The 11,800-nt window shown below is 50.8% G+C and overlaps 2 protein-coding genes across 3 annotated transcripts in view; both read right to left on the bottom strand.

The window, feature by feature from the left end:
• Hoxb3 (homeobox B3) overlaps positions 1-11,800 on the bottom strand; it is a 54,988-nt gene that overhangs the window by 26,121 nt on the left and 17,067 nt on the right. The gene's annotated exons all lie outside the window — the stretch shown is intronic.
• On the bottom strand, positions 40-3,095 carry Hoxb4 (homeobox B4). The gene is made up of 2 exons (XM_046420320.2): positions 2,431-3,095; positions 40-1,599 (listed from the first exon to the last, which is right to left on the bottom strand). The coding sequence occupies exons 1-2, from the start codon at positions 2,891-2,893 to the stop codon at positions 1,292-1,294; spliced, it is 771 nt and encodes a 256-aa protein (XP_046276276.1). The 5' UTR covers positions 2,894-3,095; the 3' UTR covers positions 40-1,291.

Here is an 11,800-nt window from a genome sequence, read left to right as displayed (position 1 = left end):
TCCATATCTTTACATTGAGGTTCCAACAAAAACACGATGTGATGGTCACAAGAAACCGAACATTTATTTCTATTGTCACTCTGTACAGGACACAAATTTTCACGCCAACGAAGGGTTCTAGACTCAGGCAGCCCCAAAGGTAGGAAGGTGCCTGGTTTGGAATGTCAGAAAGAGAACAGGAGAGAAGGACACACATGATATAAAATAATAATAATAATAATAATAATAATAATAATAATAAACAATGCAACAATGATAAACTATGGAAGAGGGCTCTGCAACATCCCCCTTTCAGAGTGGGAGGGCCACAACATTTTATTTCCTAGTTTCACATTCATTTTCAGTCTAAGAGAGGGCCTCTGCTGTACAACTCAGGATTGGCCAGAGAGTCCTGCCCAGCTCCCAGAACTCAACTGGCCCCTCACCCTGCCAGGCATGGCAGGGTCTTCTAGTGGAAGGCCCTCCCAGGTGTCCGGGTCACTCTTTTTTCTTCCCCCTTGGACTCAATTTCCCTGCCCGCTCCTGTGTTGTCAAGGCAGGTCCCTCCCCCACGTGTCCCTTTCCTTCTGTTCCCTTCATCCCATGGTGGAAGGGGATGAGCAGTCATTGTCCCCCAGAACCAGCACTGAGAGAGAGGGAGGTTGTGTATGTGTTTGTTACCGTAGCCAAAACACTGTGCTATCTGGCAGTCACAGGGTGCTTTCGATGGGTGTCAGGAGTGGGGGACAAAGAAATAAAATCCAGGCTGTCTTCCAGCAGCGGCAGCAGCAGAGGCGGCGGCAGCCGAGCCGGGCCTCATTTGTTAGCCGAGTGTCGAGGTAATGGTCGCCACCGAGGCCCGTCCTCTCCTCGGCAGAGTAAACAAGACAGATGGGCCTGGGCCTGGCGTGATTAAAGATGAAACGTGGATCCATCTTCGCCAAAGCTGAAATGAGGAGCTTCAGCCTCCTCCTATTTCTCTTTCTGTCTTTTTCTTTTCTTACTTCTTCTTTCTCTTTTCTTTTTCTTTCTTTCTTTTTTTTTAAGGAATAAAGCAAGAGACTTGAACCTTGCTTCTGGGGGGGGGGCTCTCACCGGGCTCCCTATTGTCATATTTATAAATAAAGCTCCCCTACCCCTCCTTCTTTGCTTTTATTCACATATAGCTAAAGTGGGGGGAGGGCAGGTGGGATTTTCCAGGCCCAGGCCCAAGGGAGGGGGGTCCTCACGCACCCCCCAGTCTCCCCTCCCTTGCACTCTCTGCCCACCCTCGACCCCCACCCCAAGTTCGCAGCTCCAGTTGAGGGAGGCACTAGAGCGCAGGGGGGCCTCCGTTGGGTCGGCCAAGGGGCCCTCCGGCTGCTGCTGCTGCTGCTGCGGTGCTACCCGAGCGGATCTTGGTATTGGGCAACTTGTGGTCTTTTTTCCACTTCATGCGCCGGTTCTGGAACCAGATCTTGATCTGGCGTTCTGACAGGCAGAGAGCGTGGGCGATCTCCACCCTCCGGCGCCTAGTCAGGTAGCGGTTGTAGTGAAATTCTTTCTCTAACTCCAAGACCTGCTGGCGAGTGTAGGCGGTCCGAGAGCGTTTGGGCTCCCCACCGGCGTAATTGGGGTTTACTGGACACACACAGAGAGAGGGAAAAAGAGAAAGTTTTATTGCCCCCGAAAAGGGAGGAGGGAGAGCCCTTTCTTCCTACTTACAGTGTCTCCTTCCCTCCCTCCTTCCCAGACACCTCCTCTACCTCCTAGAGGGGAAAAGCCCCAAAGGGAAGAAGTGGAGCTCAGGAAGAGAAAGATCTTAAAATGTGGAAGGTTGTGCTGTCCTGGTTGTTGTTGTTTGGGTATCTAGTGGGGGGCAATGAGGAATCTTTGTAAGGTTTTAGTCGCTCCTCTCTCCCCCTAGGCCTGGGGCCCCCGGGTAGGAGAATAAGGGGTAAAAGAGGGAGGGGAGTTGCCCTAAACCTTTCCTCTGTTTAGTTCCCACCCTTGCTGCTCAGATTCCAAGCAGTGCCTGCCCCCAGTAAAAACTTTTCCCTACTTCTCCAGCCAAGGAGGCCGACTGGAATAAAGGAAAAAATAAATACTGGGAGTTGACTCAACTCGGCTTAAATACGGATTACTACCTCCTCCTCCTTCTCCTCCCCCACATCCCACACCCCTCCCCAATTCCAACTTCACTGAGAATGCATCTCCCTGGCGAAAAAGTCGCTGGTGAGAATGGGGAAGAGGATGGGGAACCGACTTCAAAGGCGCAAGGCCCACCAGGCCATAAAAATTTATGGGGGATGTAATTATGTGGCTCTGAAAACAGGCGACCGTAAATCTCTGGCAATGGCGAGTTTATAGCGGGGACAATTGGCTTCCCCCAGCTCCCTCCCCCCATGCCTCCGAGGTCCCTTCGGTGTAAAGCGCCAGGGGTGGGAGGGGAAGGGGTGCCCACGCACTCACCCGTGCTCACGTGAACTTTGCGCATCCAGGGGTAGACGACGGGCTCTTTGCACGCGGAGTGGGACGGGCTGGGATGCAGGGGGTTCTGGGCGCAGGGAGGCGGCGGGGGGCTGTTGCTGACCGCCTCACAGCGTTGGCCAGGCTCTGGGAGGAGGGCCCCGGCGGGTGGCTGCACAGGAGCCCGAGGGGACAGCCCCGGTGGTGGCGGGGGCGGCGGGGGTGGTGGCGGTGGCGGAGGCGGCGGGGGCCCGGGGTCCCGGCAGGCCGCGTAGCGCTGCACGGTGCACGCCGCGCGCCGCCCGAAGCCCGCCTCGGGTTGGAAGCTGCTCTCTCGCCTCTGGCCGCTGGCGTAGTACCCCGGCGAGTGGTCGCTGGGTAGGTAATCGCTCTGTGAATATTCCTCGCACGGAGGGAACTTGGGGTCGACATAGTTTGAGTTGATCAAAAAAGAACTCATAGCCATTAATTTCTGGGAATTGCCCACAAAATATACTAAAATTTATTCCGACCCCTGACTCGTTTTCCTGTTTCCGAAAGCCCTCCTACTTACTGTCAAGTGAACAAAGTTAGGGGCCCACGTGATCCTCCGAGCCAATGGCCACCCCGCCTGCGATTCCCGGATAAGGAAATCTGCTCACCCGGACCCTACTCCAGCCAAAGAGGTTTATTTCCCCTTCTTCTCTTTCCCCTCCCCACCCACCCACCCAACACTAGGATTTACATAGGGCTCCTGTGGGGCGACCCCCTCCTCTCCTTGCTCTCTCCGACATCAGAGAGACTGAGAGCCAAGGAGAGAGCGCGCGCGAGAGCTAGCAGGTTGCGACTGGAAGGCCTGTTGTTGCACTGGACAGAGAACAATCCCTGGATCCCCTCAGAAGTTGGGGTTCCTGATGTCGCCCCTCCTATTCTTCCTCACCTCTGTTCAGCATTCTCTGCTTTCCATAGGGCCCCATCTCCTCCCCAGGACGACCCCCTGCACCCTGCATCTGTGTGGGAATGGAGTAGCGGGCGGACTGGGGGCTCCGCCTCCAAAGGGGAACCCACTGGGGGCGAGGGGCACTGAGCTTGGGGCATTTCTCTTCTGCCAGATGGGGAGGGGTATGGGGTGAGAGAGGAGGCGTGGGGAGTTGGAGGGCGGGTGCACAGAGTGACTTGTCAGAGATGAATGGAACCTAGGGCGGATCGATAGGAAATTCATGCACTAATTCGGGGAGACCTCGCCTTCCAAATCGCATTTAGCTGCGCTATTAGCCTGGCGGTGTCAGTCCGTCTGTCCCCATTCTCCTATCTACTCCTTTTGCCTCACAGGGCCCAACCTCAGAAAAACGACTTGGTTTCCTACACTAAAGATGAACGCTGGAGTAAAAAATCTGCAACTTTGGAAAGCAAATTGAATAGCAATTTGCCAATTCCAGAATCAACCGAGCAATACAAACCGTGGCGCCAGAGACGTTCTAATTGCCGCTAATGCCGCAGCCTCCGCGGCGAATAGAAATCTCACACCCTTGTAGTACTGGGGATAGAAACCCAAGCGGTTGGATAACACCCGCCCCCCTACACACACACACACATACACACAACACCACCCTTAGTAATCGCATATTTCCAGGGCATCTTGTTCTGAACCCTAACGGAAAGGCAACCTCAGCATCCGTTTGAAAAGCGAATTTCCTTTGCCTTGGCATTGTATGCAAGAGTCATTTTTTTTTTTTTTTTAGAATTTCCAATAAAGCTTCTCTGAGCCTAGAATGGAAAATGGGTGGGCTTGACACCAGAGGATAAATTTTAAAACATCGCCAACATTCATTAACTTCTTTAGACTAGTGGAAAAGGACCACAGCTCCCAAGGTCAGGCATGATGTTCAGGTAGAAGATTCCTCCATTTATAACCAGTGGTGGAGGAGAAAGAAAGACGAAGAAACAAAAAGGAAGGAGTCTTCTTATGGTCAGTCAGTGGATTGTCCTCATTTAGAAAAATGTTTATTTTTTTTCTTCTGGAAAAAATGAGCGGAGTGTTTATGTCAACTACATATTCCCCTAGATACGAATTTGTGACCACAAAATTCCTTACACAAATTCGGATCTACAGGGTATATACAGAAGACAGACAGATCTTCTTGGCCCAGAAATTTTCCGGTTCTCCTACTTTCCGCACGTTCTTCATTTGAGGTGTGGTTTGAGTGCTTTCATTTTATTTCGTTTTGTTCTAGTTTTGAGCTCTGGGAGCAGAAAAAGGCATTGCAGTACCATTCTTGGGATTACAAGGTTTTCAACTCTCCTCATATTAGAGAGAAATAGAAGCAGTCGGTCAGCCAGGGGACGCGAACCTCGCGGTCGACTCGCAACTCTCAGTGGCGGCGCATGAATTATGAGATGTAAACATTAGCTAAGCACAAAAGGAGAAAGGGTCATCCTGAGGCTGCCTGAAGTCGGAATCAGGCCCTTCTGGGTGCACTCGCGCCCCTCTCCGCCCCTCCCCCTAGGACTTTTATTTTTTAAAGGAAAAAACAAAACCCCAATTGGCTCCTCCAGTGCCCCTCACGGTCTTTAGGATGTGATCAAACGAATATCTAGATATTTTCCAAAGCGCCTCTCAGTAAAGGGAGGAGGGAGAGGCGGCTGGGTGTGAAGAGGGTGTAATAAAAGTCCTTTTGGAAAAATTCAATGGTAAAGAGAGGGAAACAGCTGTAAAGAAAAATGCTGGGAGACCAAGCAGATGGGGTCCTGGATATTTAATGATGGGCAATTCTGTTTACAACCTGAGAAAAAGATCAAAGGCGTTTCATTTCCGAATGAAGGGCAATGAGGAACCATAAAAGATGCAGCCAGATGATGTGCCTGCTCCTCCTAGTCCCCACAAACCTCCTGGGGGCCAGAAAAAGAGGATAATCCCCTAGAGATATGGAGAAGAACCCCAGTCCCTAACTCCCTTGCCCCAGGTGGATTTCCTATGTCTAAGCCAATGTACTTACTTGCCCAGCCACCTGCTTGGATAACTGGCTGTGAGGCCAAAATGTGGATCTGGGATTTCTGAACCAACTTCCTGAGGCTTCTAATAATTGCTAAATTTACTAAACTGGGAGACTGGAGATTGTGCTGGGAGGAACCGGGCTTTGACTGTGAAAGCTGTGGCCAGGTGAGGGATGGTGTGGCCAGAAGAAGCCTCCTCCCTTCAGAATCCTACCTATCTCCCTAGCTTTGAAAGATACTTGTAGCCCTCCTGAACAAGTCTAACACTATGAATTTCATTACCAACAAATCAATTCTCTAACCACCACACTCCAGAGGTGTCTGCCCACCCCCAGTCCTGGGATCCTAGCAGGTAGATGGAAATGGAACTCTCAACTTCAGACAACTAGGTCTAAAGACCCTCATTTTTTTTTTTTATCCCAAATCTAGTCTTTGACACAGTTGGCCTTGGTTTTTAATTGCTAACACCAACATTCTCCTGGCCAGACCAGGCCCATACATAATTGAAGCAAAACAATTACATTGTACTTGCTATTTTTTGCCATGAGAAGGCCCAACGGGTAATTTCAGACCCCATCTAGGCTGGAGACTTGCCCTGGGCCCACAGAGAGCCCCTGGTAGGATCCCCAGCAGCTCTTTACCATCAAACAAGGACCTTTTTAAATAATCTCAAATGCCACTTAAGGGTTCCACGACCCATTCCAACCTGCCAGGACCCTCTCCCGTCCCGTACCTCCTGTCCTTTTCTCGCCGGATCTCTTAAAACCCGTTAGCGTTTTGAAAGTTTTCTCGAAACCCGTTGGCTGGCCGCCGGGCCTCTCTGCTTCTCTATACTTCACAAGGAATGAGGCCCAGGTGCCCACAGCACCTCAAGAGAGTGGGATGGGAGGCAGAGTCACCTCGGGGTTGGGTATGGTTGGTCTTGGGGCCAGAGTTCAGAGATTTTCTTCCCTGCGCTCTGGGAGCCGCCACCTGCGCATCCCAGCAAGGCATCGCATACACACCCCTCCCCGCCCCCACCATCACTCCAGCCGGGTGCAGCCACCAGGGGTGGAGGACAGGGTTTATCTGCGAATCCCAGAATGGGTTTCACCACAGCTGGAGACTGCCTTTCTCCCCTTCACCCGGAAGAATACCAACAGCAATGTGCATAGTAGAAATAAGAACAGCAAGGGACTCGCGCGCGTTCAGAGCAACCTCTCCTGCGCTCCGCGGTCGTTTGGAGGCTTCCCCGTCGCCTTCTCCTGGCAGCCACAGGTTGCTAGCGTGACCTCTCGCTGCCCAGCCCCCCTCCGCCGTGTCAGGCGTGCCCAGGCCGTGAGGAATCGTCTACCTTTTGTTGACACGGAGAAAGGGACGCAGGAAGGAGGGAAACCGAAGGGCCAAGCAGAAGCGAGTCCCCAGGCAGTCTGCACCAGCGTCCACGCAGAGGAGAGGAAGGCCCAGAGGGTGAGCCGGCAAGAGTACTCACGAGGCCGCTCCCCGCGCCCTCCCGACGGACCCGTAGATCCGCTGAGCAATAGCTGAGCTCTCTCTGGTCCACTATTGTGTGTCCGGAAAACCGAACCTCGGCTGCGGGCAGAGGAGCCACCAGCCCCCTCCGAGGCCGGAACAAGACTTTTTTTTTTTTTTTTTTTTTTTTTTTTTTTGTGTGTTTTTGTTTTGAAGCTCAAGTTTTCGTATTAATCTCATACTTTGGCAGTCTTTGTTAAACAGTGAGGCGCGTCATGAGGCTCTCGAACATTTTAATAATTTTTAGACGCCGTGACCTGCGGTTCACCCCTCTACGGGCCTCCCCAACGAGCAGGCAGTTACTATAATATGCTCCGCAGTTCATATTGTATTTTGCTCAGGTCATTACTTGGGAGAAAAATGACAGAGCAGGAATTTGATTCAGCTCATCCTCTCCAGCTCGACTTTTCGCCAGAACCTCCTCTTCCCCTCACCCAACCCCCACCCCCAAAAAAGTCCCATTCGGGTAGGATTCAGGCGGGCCCGCCCCTGCTTTGATTTTCCATCATTCCTATATTTTTGTCAGATCTGATTCCCTGGGCAAACAGTGAACGAATGAGATTCCGTGGGGATTCCTTTTGAGGTCTGAGTACAAGATTGGTATGGAGAGAACTGAAAGTTCAGCATTGGGTATCTGGACCCGAAAGCAGGCCTGAGCTAGAAAGGCCCCTTTCCCTCAGCCTTTCCCCTAAATGCATGCACTGGCAGAGCCTGTATCCCCACCCCATTATACACTCCATTGGCTTCATTTACTCTCCCATGTGCCAAAGATACACCAATTATTGTAAAAACTTTGGAAGCTTATGTCCCCAGAAATGACTCTTCCACCTCTTGCAGTGGAGAGTTTGGTCCACAGCCCAACACATTTGAAAAAAAAAAAAAAAAAAAAGACAGAAAGAACTCAGAGATAGGGACTGGACTACACTAGTCAAAGCCCAGACTTGGGGATTTGGCTTTCAGAGGCTTAAGTTGTTCTTTAAGAACAAAACAACATCTTTCCACCCCAAAATATTTTTAGAATGAAACATTTCTCATCTATAAGCAACTCCTTTGCCTACCCCCACCATCACCACAAGGAGGTTCAGGAGCAAATCAGCAAGGTTTTTAAATAGCCAGAAATTTTCGGGATTTGTTTCTCCATAGTTAAGATCTGGTGGAATGCCCACAACACATTTTTTACTTTCTCCAGGTAGGTCAGGTGACTCCTCTTCCACCCAGTTTAGGGTTCAGGCCTAGGGAGAGTCTGAAAAGGTAGTATTCCCCTAGTACAGACGGAAGAAAGGAAAGTTGCTTCCCAAGGTGCCCAGCTTGGTCTGAAATGATAGAGGTCACTCCTTCCTCATCCTGAGGGCCCTCCAGCACAGGACCTTATCTTATTGGAGTCTATTCCAGAGATCCCTAAGTTCATTAGCATTCTATCTTGGAGGCAAAAGAGATTGACGGGGAAAAGAAAGAGATGGATTCTTCAGTTCAGGCTTTGACTTCTTCCTCCTCAGGACCCAGGAATTCCTCCCTGGCCTGTCATTCCAGAGAAACTTGTTTGAGAACTAAGTATCAATAGGGACCTACACCAGCTGGTTTAGTTTAAAAACAATGGGGTCAAATCAATTTAAATTTTGATAGTAAACTTTTTCCTCCATTGGTCATATTTCAAAGGGCATCTTTACAAAAACTCTCAGGTTATCTACATTCTGGAAGGGCAGTGCATCTCTTATATTAAATGCTTGGAAGAGACTATGATGACATCTCATAATACAACAGTCATTTAAAGACCGAAAATAAGCATATGCCCTGGTGTTATAATTACAGTCTCTCTAAGCATTTTACTTATGAGCTAAGCTTAATGCATGAATTCAAGGTTCATTTCAGGTCACCTGTCTCAACTCCAGTTAAAAAATATCTCTGTGAGGCCATTCAGTATTTTTCCTTTGCATTTCACCTCCCTCCTCCTAATAGGAAGAGAGGGAGCCAGAATGAACATCCAAAGGAGATTTGGGAGAGTGAAAGAACTAACAAACTAACCACCTTCCAATATTCTAGTTCTTAAGCCTAGGAATTGTAGTTTAGAAAGCCTCTGGTGCTTGTCCGTGGTCTTGAACTCCAGCTGCCTGGACTCAGCCTGGGGGTTTGGTAGTTCTTTAAAACAAGCCAAGAGATGGGAGGTGGGGTGGAAGAGCCAGCAATTTGGCCCATTTAGGGCAAGTGGGGTGGGGTCGATTTAGTGAGAATCACCTTCGAAGCTTTCTTTGGCCCTGCTGAACGTCCTGCAAGGACGTGTGGGTAATTGGATTTTTAAAATGTATGCGGCTGGGTAAGTTTTAATTACATTTTATATGGTGACTCAAAGGTTATCTTTGGGAGAGAAAACTGCACAGAGGATTCGCCACGCCCCTAGACGCTCTCTTTTGTGCAGCCCCCACCACCACCCTTGAAGTTTTTAACTGAAGGGTTTTTTTTTTCCTTCTCAGTTTCTCCTTCCCTAGATACCTGCCTCTCTTCTGCCCATGTCTGCTCCCGCCCCCAGTTCTCACAACCCATACGCCTGCCTTCCTTACCTCCAGCATCCCTTGCTCCCTCTTTTCTCTTCACACACACCGCCCCCTCCCCCCTTTCCCACCCCGCCCCCACCGCTAGACGCCTCAGCCTCCTGGCTCACGCATGCTGTAAACTTTTGACCCTCCAACTTTGCGACCCCTCGGGCAATAACACTGGCCTCACAGCCCAGAGTCTCGTTCTGCTATGCAGACTGCAGAAACCCAGGCGCAAAAAACGCTTTCCTTGCTCCTCCCATTTCGCCCCACCCTCACCCCCGCCACCCGCGGTCACCGCTTAAGGGCCTTACTAAGACCTGGGGAATAGGAGTCTTTGATTATTAAATAATTACTTGGGGGGAAAAAACGCCGATCCTGCTGCCTGCAGTCTCACTGGTCATTTCAGTTAGGACTCCTGGAAGAACTTTGACCATCCACCCTTCTTCATTCTTGTCCCCCAGAGTGGGACCAAGGTTGCTAGGCGAGGTGTCTATGAGGAGCCGCAGAATGGGTGGGCTGACCCGGAGAAGGGTATTTCTGGGGTGAAGAATGAAAGGAGTCTGGGGCAGGGTTTCCTTGGGAGCGGAGAGGACCACTATGCTTTTAGGACTGATGCGAGACCTGTGTCCCAATAATACCAAGCCCGGCGAGGCCTGGGGCCACCTTGCACGGCCGCTCGCTGGCAGCTCGTAGGTCCCAGCCTGGCTGTGAACTTGGTCTAAGGCGGACTCTACTGGCAGCTCCGGGATGTTACAGCCTCTGCCTTTCGGCCAGTGTGAAAGACCCTGCGCGCTTTCGGTTTCCCTTCCGCCCAAATAGCACCTCCTAGGCCCCCAACTGTGGGGAGGAAGGATTTCATTTCTCCTTCCTTTGGGGGCTCTTGGGAGTCAGAAAACAAAAAAAGAGAGAAGGAGCACAAATTAAAGAGCTGGGGAGAGAGAGAGAGAGAGAGAGAGAGAGAGAGAGAGAAGGAGAAGGAGAAAGAACACAAGTAAAAGAGTAGAAATCCGGATATAGGGATTAATCCCCTTAGTGCTTCCAAATCCCCAACAAGGAGACTCCCCCCTCCCACGCTGTCACTTTTCCTGCACCTGCCCTCTAGGTACCTCTTATAAGGTTAACTGCCCACCCCTCCATGGGGTTAGCTCATGGTTAGGCCAGCGGGCCTGGGGCCTGCGGTACTTTCTACCCCACCGGTCCCGGAGGTCAGGGCTCGCGGCAACCAAAGCCAGCGCAGCCCAGGCAGCAGCAGCTTGGGCTCAGCCCAGTCCACTAGGAGAGCAAAGCCAGGGCGCGGCCCCGCGGGCCTGGGAGCGATTCCAGGGAGAGGAAATTGCAGGATGCTGCACCTTCCTCTTCCAGAGGAAATTTAGGAAGAGAAGAGACAGGGAGGGAGATGCCTAAACCATAGAAAAAAGGAAAAAAAGAGGGAAAGAGAGAACGATTAAAACTTGAAAAGGAGATACTCTTAGGGATCCTACAGGTTCCCGAATTGTTCGAAATCCTAACCTCTCCAGTGCCCTAAATACCCCGACTCTTTGAAACCCGCGATTTGGATTTCAGTGAATTCGCCAACAGAACGAAGGAAAGATTCGCCAAAACCTGTCTTCATGCCCTGCCCGGCCTGCTGCTGTAGAGGTTGCGGAGGTGGCAGCGGTGTGGCCGGCAGTGCATAATGTATGCGGCAGCGACTCTGAGCCCCAAGTAGGCCAGCGCTGCGGCCCCCAGTCTGCTGACCTCTGCGTGATCCCGGACTCTATGAATTATTGATGAGATATGAGCGTTGATTTCCCCTTTCAGGATGCAAACTCCATTATATTGTTAAAATGGCGATTTAATCGTTGAGAATAGCTTTGGTGTGGGTTTTTCCCCCAACTCATTTGCGCCTCCTTCCTTTTCATTTAACTCTCTTAATTAAATCCTTTAACAGATTTTAATCACTTTTTGGAGGGAGGGGTAGGAGGAAGGGGAAGGCCATTACATTATTACTACCAAACAACAACAAACAGGACCCTAAAACAAGGCAAAATAAAACAAACGCGAAACCCATCAAAGGCTTCTACCTTTGAAAAGTTGAAAGGAAGGTGGGGAGGAGACGTTTAACTCCTCTTTAAAGGTTGCTTTGGGAACTTTCATCAGAGACAGCGAGAAAATGACCAAGACAGGACTTCTAGCAGGCAAGAGAGGGTGAGGGCCGGCCGGCCAGAACGGCCAGAACCGACCTGGGAGGTGTCTAATTCCACCCCAGGAGACTTGTGTGGAGTCCAGACTCAATTGTCATTCTTCCCCTTTCTGAGAAGTCCAGAGACCTCAATCTTGGGGATCTTGGGAAGGACCACAGGATTCTTGTGAGGGTG

The sequence above is a fragment of the Marmota monax genome, unplaced genomic scaffold (genome assembly GCF_021218885.2).
Source record: "Marmota monax isolate L192 unplaced genomic scaffold, Marmota_monax_Labrador192_F-V1.1 WCK01_AAM20220418_F8-fsc00064, whole genome shotgun sequence".
Classification (NCBI taxonomy): Eukaryota; Metazoa; Chordata; class Mammalia; order Rodentia; family Sciuridae; genus Marmota; species Marmota monax.
The sequence above is the reverse complement of the archived record's forward strand: the minus strand, read 5'-3'. Positions and strand labels throughout refer to the sequence as shown.